The 14,312-nt window shown below is 38.9% G+C and overlaps 1 protein-coding gene across 2 annotated transcripts; it reads left to right on the top strand.

Annotated features, from left to right (window-relative positions):
• Window positions 1-3,235: 3,235 nt before the first annotated feature.
• Window positions 3,236-13,280, top strand: LOC134022432 (rab11 family-interacting protein 2). 2 transcript variants are annotated; one of them, XM_062463947.1, is made up of 6 exons: window positions 3,236-3,392; window positions 3,779-4,400; window positions 6,212-6,618; window positions 6,766-7,117; window positions 7,763-7,835; window positions 9,607-13,280. In XM_062463947.1, exons 2-6 carry the CDS (start codon window positions 4,048-4,050, stop codon window positions 9,829-9,831), a joined length of 1,410 nt encoding a protein of 469 aa, XP_062319931.1. In that variant the 5' UTR covers window positions 3,236-3,392; window positions 3,779-4,047; the 3' UTR covers window positions 9,832-13,280. The 2 variants fall into 2 exon arrangements, with proteins under 2 accessions (XP_062319931.1, XP_062319932.1); XM_062463948.1 differs by lacking the exon at window positions 3,236-3,392 and adding an exon at window positions 3,511-3,651.
• Window positions 13,281-14,312: the final 1,032 nt, after the last annotated feature.

The following is a 14,312-nucleotide window of genomic DNA, read 5'->3' as shown; positions in this document are numbered from 1 at the left end:
CTTCCATACAACACTTAATATGCAAATGTAAGGAATATTTTTTGTCAGACCATGTAAGATACAACTGATGAAACTATGTTGATTTATTTTTCTTAATTTATTCTAATCAGATTTGTTTAGATTTGTTTGTGGTTTCACACGTCAAATTCAACTATTGTTTTGTATTTAGTAAAACGACAATTAAAAAGGAAAATTGTGGAATGAACTTTTTTTAATTATCCTAAACTTACATGGTTGTTTTTCTCACAAAGATGTAGTAGTGGCTGGGATAGGAAATCACAGACAGGAGACCATTTTTTCCAGCGCCCTTTACCTACAATATATTTCATAGTAACCAAAACTCTGTAATACACTCTCCAATTTATTCAAAAATTGCAGTTTTTCTGTTTTCCTCCAACACATTCTTGTCATTAGCATGCCTCTGAACTCCACATCTCCCCTACCTCCTCAGCACTGTATTGATGGATAATTTCATCCAATGAAGAGCTATTAAAGACCGCAGGGCACACACATGTGGGCCAAGCTTCCTTTAGGCCTCTGCAGATTTGATTTAAACTTTAGCAGGAAGGACACCTGTTCTCTCGCCCCCAATAGACATTACCTCAGAGCACTGATGTCAATCTCCAAGCATTGTGGCTGCTTAACACATGGCCGACTAAACTTGAGACATTTTGAACCAGGTCAAGCAAGATGCATAATACATTATTACAGGTCACCATATATTGTATAAATAGACTGACATTATTCTGTAAACCCTCATAAAAACAATGTAACAAGATACAGTATACTGTGTAGCCATGCAGCAGGGATTTCCAATAGTTGTACTGTAGTCTGCATTGCTGTTAGACAATTTTACAGCGACTGCTGATATTACAAATCATGTAAATGTAACCACTGAAATTACTGCTGCATACAATTTTGAGTAGTAGGTGTCTCATTGCCAGTAATTGCACACATTTTTCTCCATAATTGCATGCATTGGTCATGGCATTTGTAGAACCAGCTGTGTTAATTACTGTAATCTATCAAATGTGTTGGCCATTAATGCATATGATAGCTATATAAATGTATTGGATGGAACTTAGCAAAATATACTGAATGCATTGTCATGCTGCATTTAAATATTATTATATTCACATTTTGAGATGTTTCAATGTAATCAATTTGAAGTTGTTTGAAAGTGTTGGTGACATTTTAAATGTGAAACACAAACAATAACAAACAGCAAGCTACACAAGCATCTTCTCATGGGTTGAAGAAATGTAATTGTATCCAAATTACCTTTGAATGTAATGCTCTTAAACCTTGGTACTTTGATTCACCTTTTACTGTATTTAATGCAATATAACTTTAACTAAACAGTAAATTGCAGCTGGATAAAAACGCATAAACATGGGGTTAAAACAGGACCTTTGGGAGCCACCAGGTTGACACGTAACCTTGGCTTAGCAACTTTTTTAGCTCTCTTCGTCACGCGCCAGTCGCACATCTGCACCTCTATATATCAAACCTGTGCACAAAAACATTCCAGGGAGTAAAGCGGGGGTGATTTGTGTGTCTTTCTCCTTTTTTTAATTAAATTTCATCTGTGATCTAAATGTTCGCTCAGCTAAAAGCTGGGCCTTTTAAATCAATCATCCATCCCAAACATAGACCTGCACCACATTAAAAGCAGCACTGACATCACAACGATTTCCCCTCTCCCCACCATGCTTCATGCTCTGTTCATATATTTTCTGTTGCCCCCAACAGATGGACAATCTTGCAGCCAGAGATTTTTAAAAGTGTTTAATAAATGTAATACAACCTGTATAGTGTTGAAGAAAGGACCCTAAACCAAAACCATCTGCCTGACCGCGGAGAGAGACCCTGAGTGGATGGCGGCCGTTAAAGGGGATGTCTAATATGGCTCAACATGTGGACCTGGCTGCCATGCAATACAAGTTCTCTTTACATGTTGGACAGTTTATGTCCCTCAATGTTGTTCCCCTGGAAAGTGAACTGAGGCCATACGTTACAGCTACTAATTTATGACCTGATGTTTTATATACACTGGTGTGTACTCTATCAGAGTGAGATAATAAAAGGATACAGGTGATGTTGGAATGCAATGGCTTTAAAGATGTTATCCCCACAAGAGGGAGAGTATTGTAGTAGTTTCCAAAAGGATGGTAATAGATGAAAGTGTTTGCAAATTGTCAAATTAAAGATCCATGACCCTGCCAGTGGATACTCACGTATGGTACATGATGTTACTATAGCACTTTAAAATGATCACAACATCCAAGGAATAGGAGCTTACCAACTTTGCAAGATGACAAATGTTTTAGCAATGCAGGATAATTCACCATGTCCCTTTGACTTTAATTCTTTACATAGTGAGAATATTTATTACATACATATTGTTTCTGCTTATTGTTATCCCCTTCTGATTTTTTGTTGTTGTTGCATTATTCTTCAATGATTTCCAAGCTTTTCGTACAAGTCACAAAATGGCAGGCTGAAAATGCATCTCTTGAAGCTTGAAATGCGTTGTGCTATGTAGGCCTAACCTAATATTTCACCTAGCCATACCACTTCATTTAGAGATGGACTATAGATAAGAGTAACAATCTTACTTTGATGGATGGCCCAGCCTTAACCCTAGGAGTTTGGTATGTACATACTGCACTGTTCATGGCAGGACAATAAAACCAACACTGGCAGGTGTGTTTGGTTAAGATGTACTTGTCAAGTAGGGTGACATGCGTGTCTGTATTCGTTCAAATGAACGCCTTATCTGCACCTCCATGCCCCACTCGAGACAAAGCAGTTCCCATGTTTGTATGATTTACCTCTTTCAAGTGCAGTCTACTCGACCCCCATTCCCTGTCCCAGTCATGTCAAAGGTGTCTGAGCCAGGTTGAGCTCTCCCTATTGCTATGGAAAATGTGTCCAGCATCATCTTGTTACAACTAATTTTGTGAGTGAATAATTTGGATAGACTTAAAATAGTTTTGCATCTGTGTCTTAATGCCGGTGTGTACAGTATGTCAATGGACTCATGCTGCAGGGCTTTGCACCCACAAACACCATTCTTTTTTTTTTTACATAGAAAAAGTAATAATTTTCATTCATGTCAGTCACAAAAATATTTTTCCCTTCCAAAAACGAACCGACCTTAGTTTCCATGGTAACAGTACAGCGTGAACTTTGTGCAACCGGATGTTACGTACACGTGTGAAAGTAGGAAGTATTTGGACTACATAAGGTTAAAGCACAGCCCAGCAGTTGACTGTGAAATAGGCTAGCGTTAATGAAATTTGATTCGACTTATAATGCTGAACATATTCTAATTCATTTAAGGAATGAATATGTACCTTAATGTTTGAAAATATGAAACGGAGGCAACGGTAGGTGTATGTATGATATCTCATGTTAGTTAGCTAACTTGTTAGCTACCTAGCAAGGCTAGGCTAGCTATGTTAGATACTAAAACCTTACACCACAGTCCAGTGTGGTCGGTTAAATTACTACCATTTATCTAGCAAGCCAGCTAACGTTAGCAAAATGTAACGTTGTCAATATACGTGGCAGAAATCTTAAAGAGCAACTTCTTGTTGAATGATGTTCACAACAACCAGGTTTTGAAGAACATTCACAGTTAAACTGGTAGGCTACTTCTGGCTGGAATTGGAAATTGTATCCTAACCGATTAAGCTTGCAGTAGCTGTTTTAAAGTACAGTATTAGTAAAACTAATATGTCACTAATGTATTCCTTTTTATTTGTGCTTTCAGATGTTTTACTCAACATCAGTGGTTTGGATTTATGTGAAATGATGGACAAGTGCTTGCAATGTATTAAGGGGACAGGCTAGGTCGTGATAGAGATAACAAACTGTTTGTACTTTATAACCTAACTAATGTCCTACACTTAGCTGTATGGCCTACCAACATAGATATCAGCCGCCATTGACATGTTGCACAGCAATCACAACCTACTAACACTACATGTATTCAAACAAAAATTTGATTCATGAACAGTAGATAAAAGAAAAATCAAAATCATGTCACTAGCCGAACAGTCCCAAAAGTGGTTCCCAACTCATGTCCAAGCCACTGTGCTCCAAGCAACTGATCTTCAACCTAAGGGCAAGAATGGTACCAATGATGCCTACACAATCATTCAGCTGGGGAAAGAGAAGTACTCAACATCTGTGGCAGAGAAAACACTCAACCCTATTTGGAGAGAAGAAGCCTCCTTTGAGCTACCAGGTCTGCTCTTGGAGGGAAACCCAGAGATCTATGAACTTAGTTTTATAGTGATGCATCGCTCCTTGGTGGGGATGGATAAATTCTTGGGTCAGAAATCGATCAATCTTAATGAAATATTTGATAACAAGGAGCGAAGGAAAACTGAGTAAGTACCTATTCTATTGGGGGGGGGGTCATGTTGACTAAGAATCAGACTCATTTCAGATATGAGTTAATATGATATCCAGGATGTGTCACAGTACAACTTGTGAAACTTTGGTAGTGCTGCAACTGTTCTAGATCAAATCCTAACCACTAAGGTTGTTGCCAGCCGTGGCAATATTTGTTCTTAGTTTCTCTCACCTAACCTTAGTGTTAGCAATAACTTGTAGGCTACCAGTTCTAAGGACATGAGAGTGAGACATTATGAAAGGCCACAGCTAGTTAAATGTGGTGGAGCTGGATAAACATGAATTGTTAGTCATTCTTTGTCTGCCACACATTATTTCCAGTGTTGTGGAACAATGGGGAAAAGACTAGCACCAACACCACCCTGTTTAGTGACACACTGTAGAGTTATTTTAGTCATTCTAGCTTCAATTGTTTGTAGTTTATAGTAGCCTAACCACAACTGGTGGTTACGCCACCTTGTGCTAAGAAGAGCAGAAACTTTTAAAATTGGATCTGGTGTCAATTAGCACTTGGCACATCATCATGCGAACACATTAGCACACTTCCTCTGTATCCACCAGAAGGGGGGAGTTGCGATATGTCATAATCAGCGTTAATAGTTGTATTTATTTAAGGTGCTGGAGTGGATGCACCTCCAGGGTTTGTAGTTATTAAATGCTGAGCTGTAGCGGATGCAGAGGGGCTAATAATCCCACACAGTTGACAAACTGACAATGAGGCCTAAGCTCTCACCACCAAATCCACGTAGTGCAGCGGTTTAAAGTTGTGGTGTCCGTCTGCTATGTTTTTCAAACCAACACATTGGTAGGAGAGTGCGACTTGACATCTGAGTAGGCTGCCCCTAATTATCGCACACCTGTGTTTGTTGATTGTGAGGAGTTTCCCAGCGGCCCAGGCAGAGTGGGAGTATTGTGGTTCCAACAGAGAGGTTTATCTTGGCCTTGACACCCATGTGAAGTACAGTGCTGGCCCCCTCTCAGCATACTGTGGCTCCTGATCGTGCTCAGAACAGCGCACTGTATGGGAATTGGACCCAGCAAGGCCTACTACCACAAATACGGCCACTCAGTCTCAGCACACTGTTGGGTCAAGAGTTTCATCACTGATCACTGGTGCTCCTTTATATGCTGGAATTTTTGAGTGACCAGTAGTAGTAGTAATGTTCAAAATGTGATTTTGTGTGAACTGTTTCTTTACTAGGGAACCCTATATAGGCATGTGTTCACATTAGCGTGTATGATTTGCAGGGTTGCACCATTTCCTTTGTAATTTCCCAATTGCTTGTCATAGCAGTTCTGAACAAAGGCTAGATTTGTGCAAATGTCACCCCTTTTTCTCACAGTGGAAAGCATCAATCCCATTACTTCCAGAAGAAATAGCAAAGAGGTTAAACACACAGGAGGTGGCCTGGGCAGACCACATTATACAAAACAAAAAAATCACCACATTGAGTTTGCAGGGAAGTATGTTTATTCCTTGTAATGGTACACAGGTAGACAAAAAGCTCCAAATTATGTAGGCCCATCTAGTCGATTCATCTTTAAACGAATTTGGGGGTTTGCTTGCATGTTACTTGCCTACAGCCACAATATGTGATGAAACTGGCAAGGAAAGAGGTTGACAAATATTTGCTGAGTCAAGGTAGCCATGCGAGGCATTGTATAATTTGAAGATTAAAATATTGTGTATTCAAATATTCAATGTAATAGAATATTAAATGTAATATTTTATCCTTGTATGAATTTGGTTTGTCCTCAACATACACCATTTCCACCCTCATTCCAGCTGGTACTTTTTGGACTCCAGGCCGGGGAAGAAGAGGAAAGAGAGGGGCCGGATCCAGGTCAGCATTCAGTTCATGAGGAACAACATGACAGCCAGCATGTTTGACCTCTCCATGAAGGACAAGCCACGCTCACCCTTCTCAAAGCTCAAGGACAAGATGAAGAGTCGGAAGCATGACAGTGGTTTTTCAGACACCTCCTCAGCCATCCTGCCACGCTCTGCCTTATGCGACTCGGAGCCCCAACACCATCCCGTTGCTCCGGAACATCCCACCCAACCAGAGACCAAGGCCAAGAGACCCTTGCTTGCTGGCTCCCACAAGCTCTCTGCTGCCCACTCTATGTCAGACCTTATTGGTACCCATTTTCGTCCTAAGCTGGACTCCATGAACTCCATAGAGGAAACCGGTGAGTAGCATGTATTGGATCTTGGAAGAAAACATTCTATTGCCTTTTGATATTATAAATATTTAGACACTGCATGTTGTATACTGTATATTGCCACATCAGTACTCTCAAAATACAATTTTATACTGTGTATTATTTTGCTTTCAGGGAGTGTAGCTTCCCCTCACAGGCGGTCCCAAAGTGAGGTTCCGGGCTATGAGGATTGTGAGCAGCATAGTGATCCTTTCACTGACATAAGTGACACCTTGCCTCAGAAATACGCCACCCTCCCACGCAACCGCAACCCTTTCGAAGGAGAGCACGGACAGCTATGGGACCGCGCAGAGCGTAAGGAGAAGAAGGAGAAGGTCAGCCTGCTGGAACGTGTGACCGGAAAAAAGGAGGGCCGTAAGACCAGCGGAGGGCGTTCAGGGAGCTCTGGGGACCTGCGTTCGCCCAACCCGTTCAGCAGCGACACACAAGGGGACACGAACCCCTTCAGCTCACACTTCAAAACAAGGTAGACCTCAAAAGCAACCATGGACAGGGCCAGGATAGTGGGTTGTATTGGACCACAATGTTTACTCATGGAAACATAGGTAGTCCTTTTCTCCTCTTCCATGCCAACCAATGTCCTCCTGTGTCACTACAGGAGTCACTCCTGTAGTGACACAGAGGTGGACTGAGCATGCCACAATGATTGACATAGATGTCAATACCAGTTACACGTCATGTGACATTTTAGTCAGAAGTCCCAGGGATGTGTTTGATGTGTTTTCACTTAACCAGTTAATCATCCATTACACATTACACACAGAAGTGGTTGGTGGGCAATTTGGCCAAGTTATGTTTTATCAGAGTTGAAGGTGTCGTTAGTGGCTCTTTAGAGAGACTAAGCTTGATAACAGACCCCTTAGAACTATAGTAATGAGATATTCTGTAAAGATAGACCCCCCAATTAACCAGATATTTCTGTGGGCTCAAGTTCATCATCTTTCCTGCTGTCTCTGCCGTACAGTTGCTCAGTGGTCATTTAGAGGCAGATGGAACCACAAGGCTGTTGGCACAGTAAATGCCAAGAATATTGTACACTCAACCAAACCACCTTTAATCAAATGTGATGGTTTGTTTAGTAACTTGATGTTTTTGTACACATATTTTACAGTGACAAAAAGCCCACCAGAAATGATGAAATCACCTGTGGCCGAAAGCCAAAAGAGAACTACAGCAAGAAAAAAGTAAGCCGTAAGCAGCTATTGTAAATGAATGAAAAATACATGAAAAAAAGCCTGTATATTGCATACATATCCTGTAATTGCACCACACACTTTTAATTGAGTACTCTCAATCTCATTTGACATTACAACTGGTGATGTTGATCTTTGAAGATACTCTTCAGAATGAGTGTAATTTAACTAATTAACAGCTGAAAACACTGGTCATCATTTCTGAGCTGCTCATAATTGTGAGCTGTGTGAAGTCTAGGTCTCTAAGGTCAGTTTTAGTGTTGTATTGCACTGGTAGCATAATTGGAGTGTTTGGTTGAGAAGAGACATTGACTGTAATACCTCCAGTATTGGACATGGGAATTATTGGCCACCTTTATGTCTTCACTTTTTATAACCATAATTCATGTATGGCATATATTTCTATGACAGGATTACGCTGCAGAATTGCATACAATGAGTATGAGCAATGGCCAAAGTAATGTTTAAATTAGAAATAAGATGCTGATAATGGCTTTCCTCACCTCTCCATGTGGGTGTTGAGGGTTGTATAAAGCCACACATGTGCCCCTGCATATGCTTTTGCAGAAATGGCAGTTCCATTTCCTCTGCTTTCAAGCCCTAATTAGCCACAGAGGGGGAGGGAGGACAGTGAGAGATTTCAAAGGATTGAGCTTTTAGATTCTCAAAGCAGAGCTCATTAGAAACAGTAATGAGACAACTGGAGAATGCCAAGTGTGGTCCTTATCTCCTCACTACCAATACCAGAAAAATGGTCATCTTCCCTTTCCTAGTTCATGGTCATTTTCATGGCTCTGACTCCCCCCCCCCTCCCCCCCATGTCATGACCACCACTGCTGACATTCAGGGACTGGCATTAGGCTAAATTGGTAATCATATATGGTAAAATAATCTGTTATCTTACCTAATGTGTGCATAAGGCTCTCTAAGTGTGATATTTTTCCAGTTTTGTCTACAACTCAAAACTTATTTCCCAACGAGAAGCATATATCTTAGTAATCTATAGAATTTGTAAGCAGTTAAGATCTTTAGCGGTATTTGGACCTCATATTGTAGACTCAAAATACCAATAGTATAGTTTGACTAAAATATATGGGAGGGGAAAGTGATAAGTGAGCTATTTTAAACAGGGTGATGGCTTTGCTGCTGTATCTTTGTGGGGGAGGATGTCTAGCACTGAAGAGATAACGTGGCACCTCATTAAAAACGATAACAGCTTTTGTCCCACAGTAATGAGATTGGGACATACTGTAATGCACAAGTCTATACAGTTTGTCCTCCAAAGAACAAACTTAGGGTTCAGTTGCATCTTTGTTTTTTCATCCATTAGGCTGACCTTTTATTCTGGAAATGTGCTCTCAGATGTTTCCCCAGGGAGAGAATTCCAGTTTTTATCTTTATTACCATTATCAGGAGGTTTTAATCTTAATATGCAGCTCTTGTCTAGCAGATGGCCATGGTCTTTGCTTGGACCATTTTTGCAGGGGATGAGTTATGCATTCAAATGTAAAGAGATTAAAGTAAAATATTTAATTTTCTCCTTTAAACTTTGTCAACTATGTATTTGTATTAATATGAGAACACTATCAGATTAATGTTATGCAATCCTGTGCCATTGGCTGATGTAATCATTACTTTTATGATGTGATCTTGACACCATCTAGAAAAACTGATAAACATGCATTGATTGAAGAAAAAAAAGTTGATTGTAATTTCAATAGTTATCAAGGTTGCGTTCATTGGGCCCTTTTTGGTCTTGTAGGAAACAAACCAGGAAATGGTGGCGTCCTACAGCAGTCTTTCCTTTGAAGAGGTTGTGCAGGAGCTCGTCAAGCAGAAGGAAGTGGTAAAGAAGAAGGACGCCCATATTCGTGAGCTGGAAGACTACATCGATAACCTACTTGTGCGCGTCATGGAGGAGACTCCGAGCATCCTTCGAACACCCTATGAGCCAAAAAGGAAAGCTGGTAAAATCTCCAAAAAGTAGATTATGGAAGAGCAGGGTCAAAAGCGGTGTTTTGTTTCAGTGATATTCCTTCAAAGCAGTTTACGATTGCATTGTGGATATACTGTTGACCAAATGGAAGGAAATTGGATTAACTAATGCCAAATTTGTGCTATTATTTTAGTTCCTTATCTGTTACTAAATCTGCTTTAATGCAGTATACATTTGTAGATTTTGTATATTTTCATTTGAGTTTACACCAGTTTATCAAACTATTACTACTGGGTAATAATATCCAGATACAGTATAACATTTGACTCAAAGCGGTTGCAATTTTCCCTGTTCCCCAAGCCTTTTTGATATGGTACTTTTACATTTTTGGCATTCTGCTCTTTTGGTCATCAAATTCATCAATTGATCTCAGGTGAGACCAACAGGTTTCTGAGTCATTACCTTGTTTACTCTTCATTTCGTTATAAGATTAAGCTCTCGTGGTTTTGAATGTGCGAGTGTTGCTGTGCATTGCATTGCTCAAATTCCTTTCAGTATTGCACATACAGATTAATTTAATAATTTACCATTAAAATCTTAAAAGACAATGTCAACATTTATCAAGCATTGTGCAATGACAGTGGGACTAACATGCAAATAGCCCTACAGCCAAAGCAAATAAGGCCACTCTGTGGTTTTCAATCCAGATGCTCTTATAGTATAATATATAATATACTTGAATGTAGCCAAATGCATGTTTACCACATGCTCATGGTCTTTGTTTGCTGGAAAGAAAGCGGTCAAGTGCTTGATTGCTGCTGAGCTGCAATGACTGTGTTTACACTTCAGCCCAAACTGCAAAATTAGTACTGAAAATCACCCAGCCACTCAGATGATCCCCACAATTCCATACGGCTTATGCTGTAGTCAGTACAGCGTTGATATGCAGAAGGTGTGGATGTGTTTTAGTGCTATCTCCTCCCTCAGTCATGATATCTAAACATGTTCAAATATAGTTGTAGAAGGGTAGCCACTAAGCACTACTGAATACTTTGTAATGCATTGCATTTTCAACATCTACCAGAAAAAGACTTACGGTGAACATTATATCGAGACTGAATTATAGTAGTGGAGTGCATGAATTGTGAACAAACTGAAGGCACTGCAATTGAAGTCAAAAATTTTACACCAAAATATGTCTTTCAAAGAGCTGTTATTGCCCAACATATTATACCACAGCTTTTTGTTGTTTGTGAGAGTTATTATGAGGACCATGCTTTCTTTGACCAATTATTAATAAGTGCAATGATCGTAATTGAGCTATTTGCTTAATATTCTGCTGGAGTCAATCAATTGTTTACATATTTTTTTTATTATCATCATGCATCTTCTATTTTCGTTACTGCACTTGGCCTGTTCCTTTGGTTGAACAGACACTGTAGTACTACGATTCACATGGTGCAGTTCTGTTGTTGTGGGTAGTGTGAGTATATGTTTCCATGGAAATGTTGTATAAGGCAGAAAGAATCATGGCATCCATTTCCATAGTTGTTGTTGAATATCCTGTTTCAGGAACCATGAAATTGCTTCCCACCCGTAGAATAACCTGTTACTGTGTTAAATTGACATTTGTAGATACTTGTGACCTATGTCCCAGTAATACAGGAATTAGGTATGTTAAAAGCAGACTAACTTCATATGAATGTTGTATACCACTTACCATGGCAACTTTTAGGACACTAATGTCAAAACAGCACTTTGTCATACATGTTATTGTTTTGACCGTGTCATTGTTAGAGATGACTGGTACTGGATTTTGTCTTCTGTCCAAGTTACATAAATTGTTAAATTCCTTTTTTCAAGGTTCTCAAAAATCGAAAGTCACATTTCCTTTTCAGCATTTTCATATTATATACATGTTCTCCCTTTTAATTGAATGATGTGCCATCTACAGTGTTACTTAGGCCTACTTAATATTCTAAATCTGTTGGATTTATCTACACAAATTGTATTTGCAACCGCTGGTACTGCAGCCCAACTTGGTAATTTTGGTAAAGAACTTGTGTAATGACAGTTTGCCTGTTGTAGTGCCCGTTTTCTACAAATGCAAGTGCAGTGCTCCTTGGCAGTCCATGGCTCCATGCTTAGTGCAGCGAACACGTTAATATATTTATTTCTCCCAAACTCAAACCGCTCAACAAAACAACGTGACATGCGGCGCTTCATGTCCTTGGGTCCTGAGCAATACACCTGCCGTGTTTTTCAACTTCATACAATGCCCGGTTCTCAAGATAATCCAGACACAGAGAGAGATTCCTGCTTTCACAGTTAGATGTTTGACCAATGTGGTTGTCTATAGTCTTCCTTTTGTTTACTTTCTTGGTTTGGTTTACCCTCACATTGGGATTAAGCTTGTACGTGGTTGTACCTGACCTTTACTAACAAATGTTGTGGAATTCTACAAAATATAATGTTTTGTTTAAATTAAGTTTACGTGAAACTTGTCATGACATACATTGGTACTATATTTTACATCCTCCAGTGCTGCAAAATGAAAAATACGTTTTTCATATTAGTGTACCTGAATATTGCAACGTTGTACCTTTTTAATGCTGGAATCTCCCACAAATGAATGCATTTTATGTTTCTAAATTAACTACTTGCTCAGCAAACTACTGTACAGACATTAGGCTAACATTAATGTGCTGTAATATAATGTCTTAAATGTTGGTGTAACCAAAATAATAATGTGTAAGAACTGCTTTCTTTGGAGAACTTGAGATGTACACCAAGGTCAGTTAGTCCTGAGTTTATGTAGGTGTTGGTTCTTTTTTTGTCATTGTCCTTTCTCAGATACCTTTCTTAGTACATGCATAATCTGCTATTTAGAAGCCTGTTTTGTTGATGGAATATCTCTAAGAACACTCAATATTTTCACAATGTTAGCCTAGCCAATTGATTTTGAGAGACCTTTAGTCTCAACAATTGTTTAGGATTAGAAAATATACTTCGATTATTGAGTATTAATCACATACCTTCAGAACATGATTGTAAACTGATTCCAGTATTAAAATATTATTTACATGTCATTCAAACTAGGGCTGTGTATGTATCTCATATCTCACAAGTTTGGTTTTACAGTACATTTTTCATATTTAACAATACTGATTGTTAAACTCTCAGCAGATTTGTACACAGCCTGGTCCATGTCATTCAAATTGACATACTGTAAGACTATTTGATAAGGGCAGCTGGTGGGGTGGGGGGGGGGGGCTTAACTTTACAAAGCTGGCACTATTCTTATAGTCCTCCACTGGAAGTCATTAGCTTTGACACAATTCATTGCATCTGTCAGTAGTTAAAACACTGGGAAAATAACTTGATGTGACTTGTAACATGGCACAACATTTCCTAGGAAACTGGTCATTTCTTATAGTGTATCACAGTTAAGAAATGTAGTCTCTTGGTAAGCTGCTTACACAATGACCTCTGTTACAAAACTTGCTTCCTGAGTCTGTGCTTTACTTAGCCTTTAAAATGTAATATGACTTGTTTAATACATTAATATGGCCTTGCACAACACGGGGTGTAATTAAACTTCATGAATCTGTTTGCAGACTAAGACTCTGCGGTTAGATTTCACATATGTCATGATCATTTTGCACTACAGTTGTATGCAAATTTGTCTTTGACTTTAACACTTTCTTTTCTAGTTTTGTTTCGTGAGTTAAAATCCCACTTCCTTGTTCTTTTACCAAGGTCTTTTGTAAAAATGTTTTGTTAAAATCAGGATTATAAAATACTATGAACAGGATTTTTTTCTTTTTCAAAGAACAGTGTGCTGTTCCTTGAAACGCAACCTAAGCTTAAGACCAATGAAGTGCAGCATCGTAATTCATCAAGGTAAAAGCATTAAAAAAAGTTTGAAACACTGACACTTGTCACGCCATATGCAATAGTTCAAAAGTTGAAGAGATGGCTATCCTGAGTTGAAGGCAAATCCTTATTTTTATGTGAGTCTGTATGATGATCGTGATTATGGAATTGTCATTTCTATCCTGATATTTGATGGTGCACAAATGCAGGTTATATGAAGTCCAGGCATTGGCACTGCTTTGCATTACTACTTCAGAAACATTCAGTGTATGTATTTACTGATGTCCTTCCACCATCTCCAAATTTAATTGTTATTTTTTAGGCATGTGGCATGGAATAACATAGATGAAGGTATGGAGAAACTTTCTAAATGTATTTGGAATAGCCAATTATCCACTGGATAAAATTGCGAAAGGCACAAACAAGATGATTGTATTGTTCAATAAATACACTGTACTTCTTGAAAGCAAACCTGCCTTGTCTTTTCCATTAATAATCTTACTTTTTGTAATGTGCTTCCTATTAAGATGTCAGAGAGAGATTTTCTCTGCCTCATAAACTCAATTATTAGTTATCAGATCTGTTGGCCTGCTTAATTTGCAGTGCCATATTATTATTATTGGAGCTTTTTTGTGTTGGTTTGTGTCTAGTTTCTA

The sequence above is a fragment of the Osmerus eperlanus genome, chromosome 6 (genome assembly GCF_963692335.1).
Source record: "Osmerus eperlanus chromosome 6, fOsmEpe2.1, whole genome shotgun sequence".
NCBI lineage: Eukaryota > Metazoa > Chordata > Actinopteri > Osmeriformes > Osmeridae > Osmerus > Osmerus eperlanus.
This window is presented reverse-complemented; position numbering and strand designations above follow the sequence as displayed.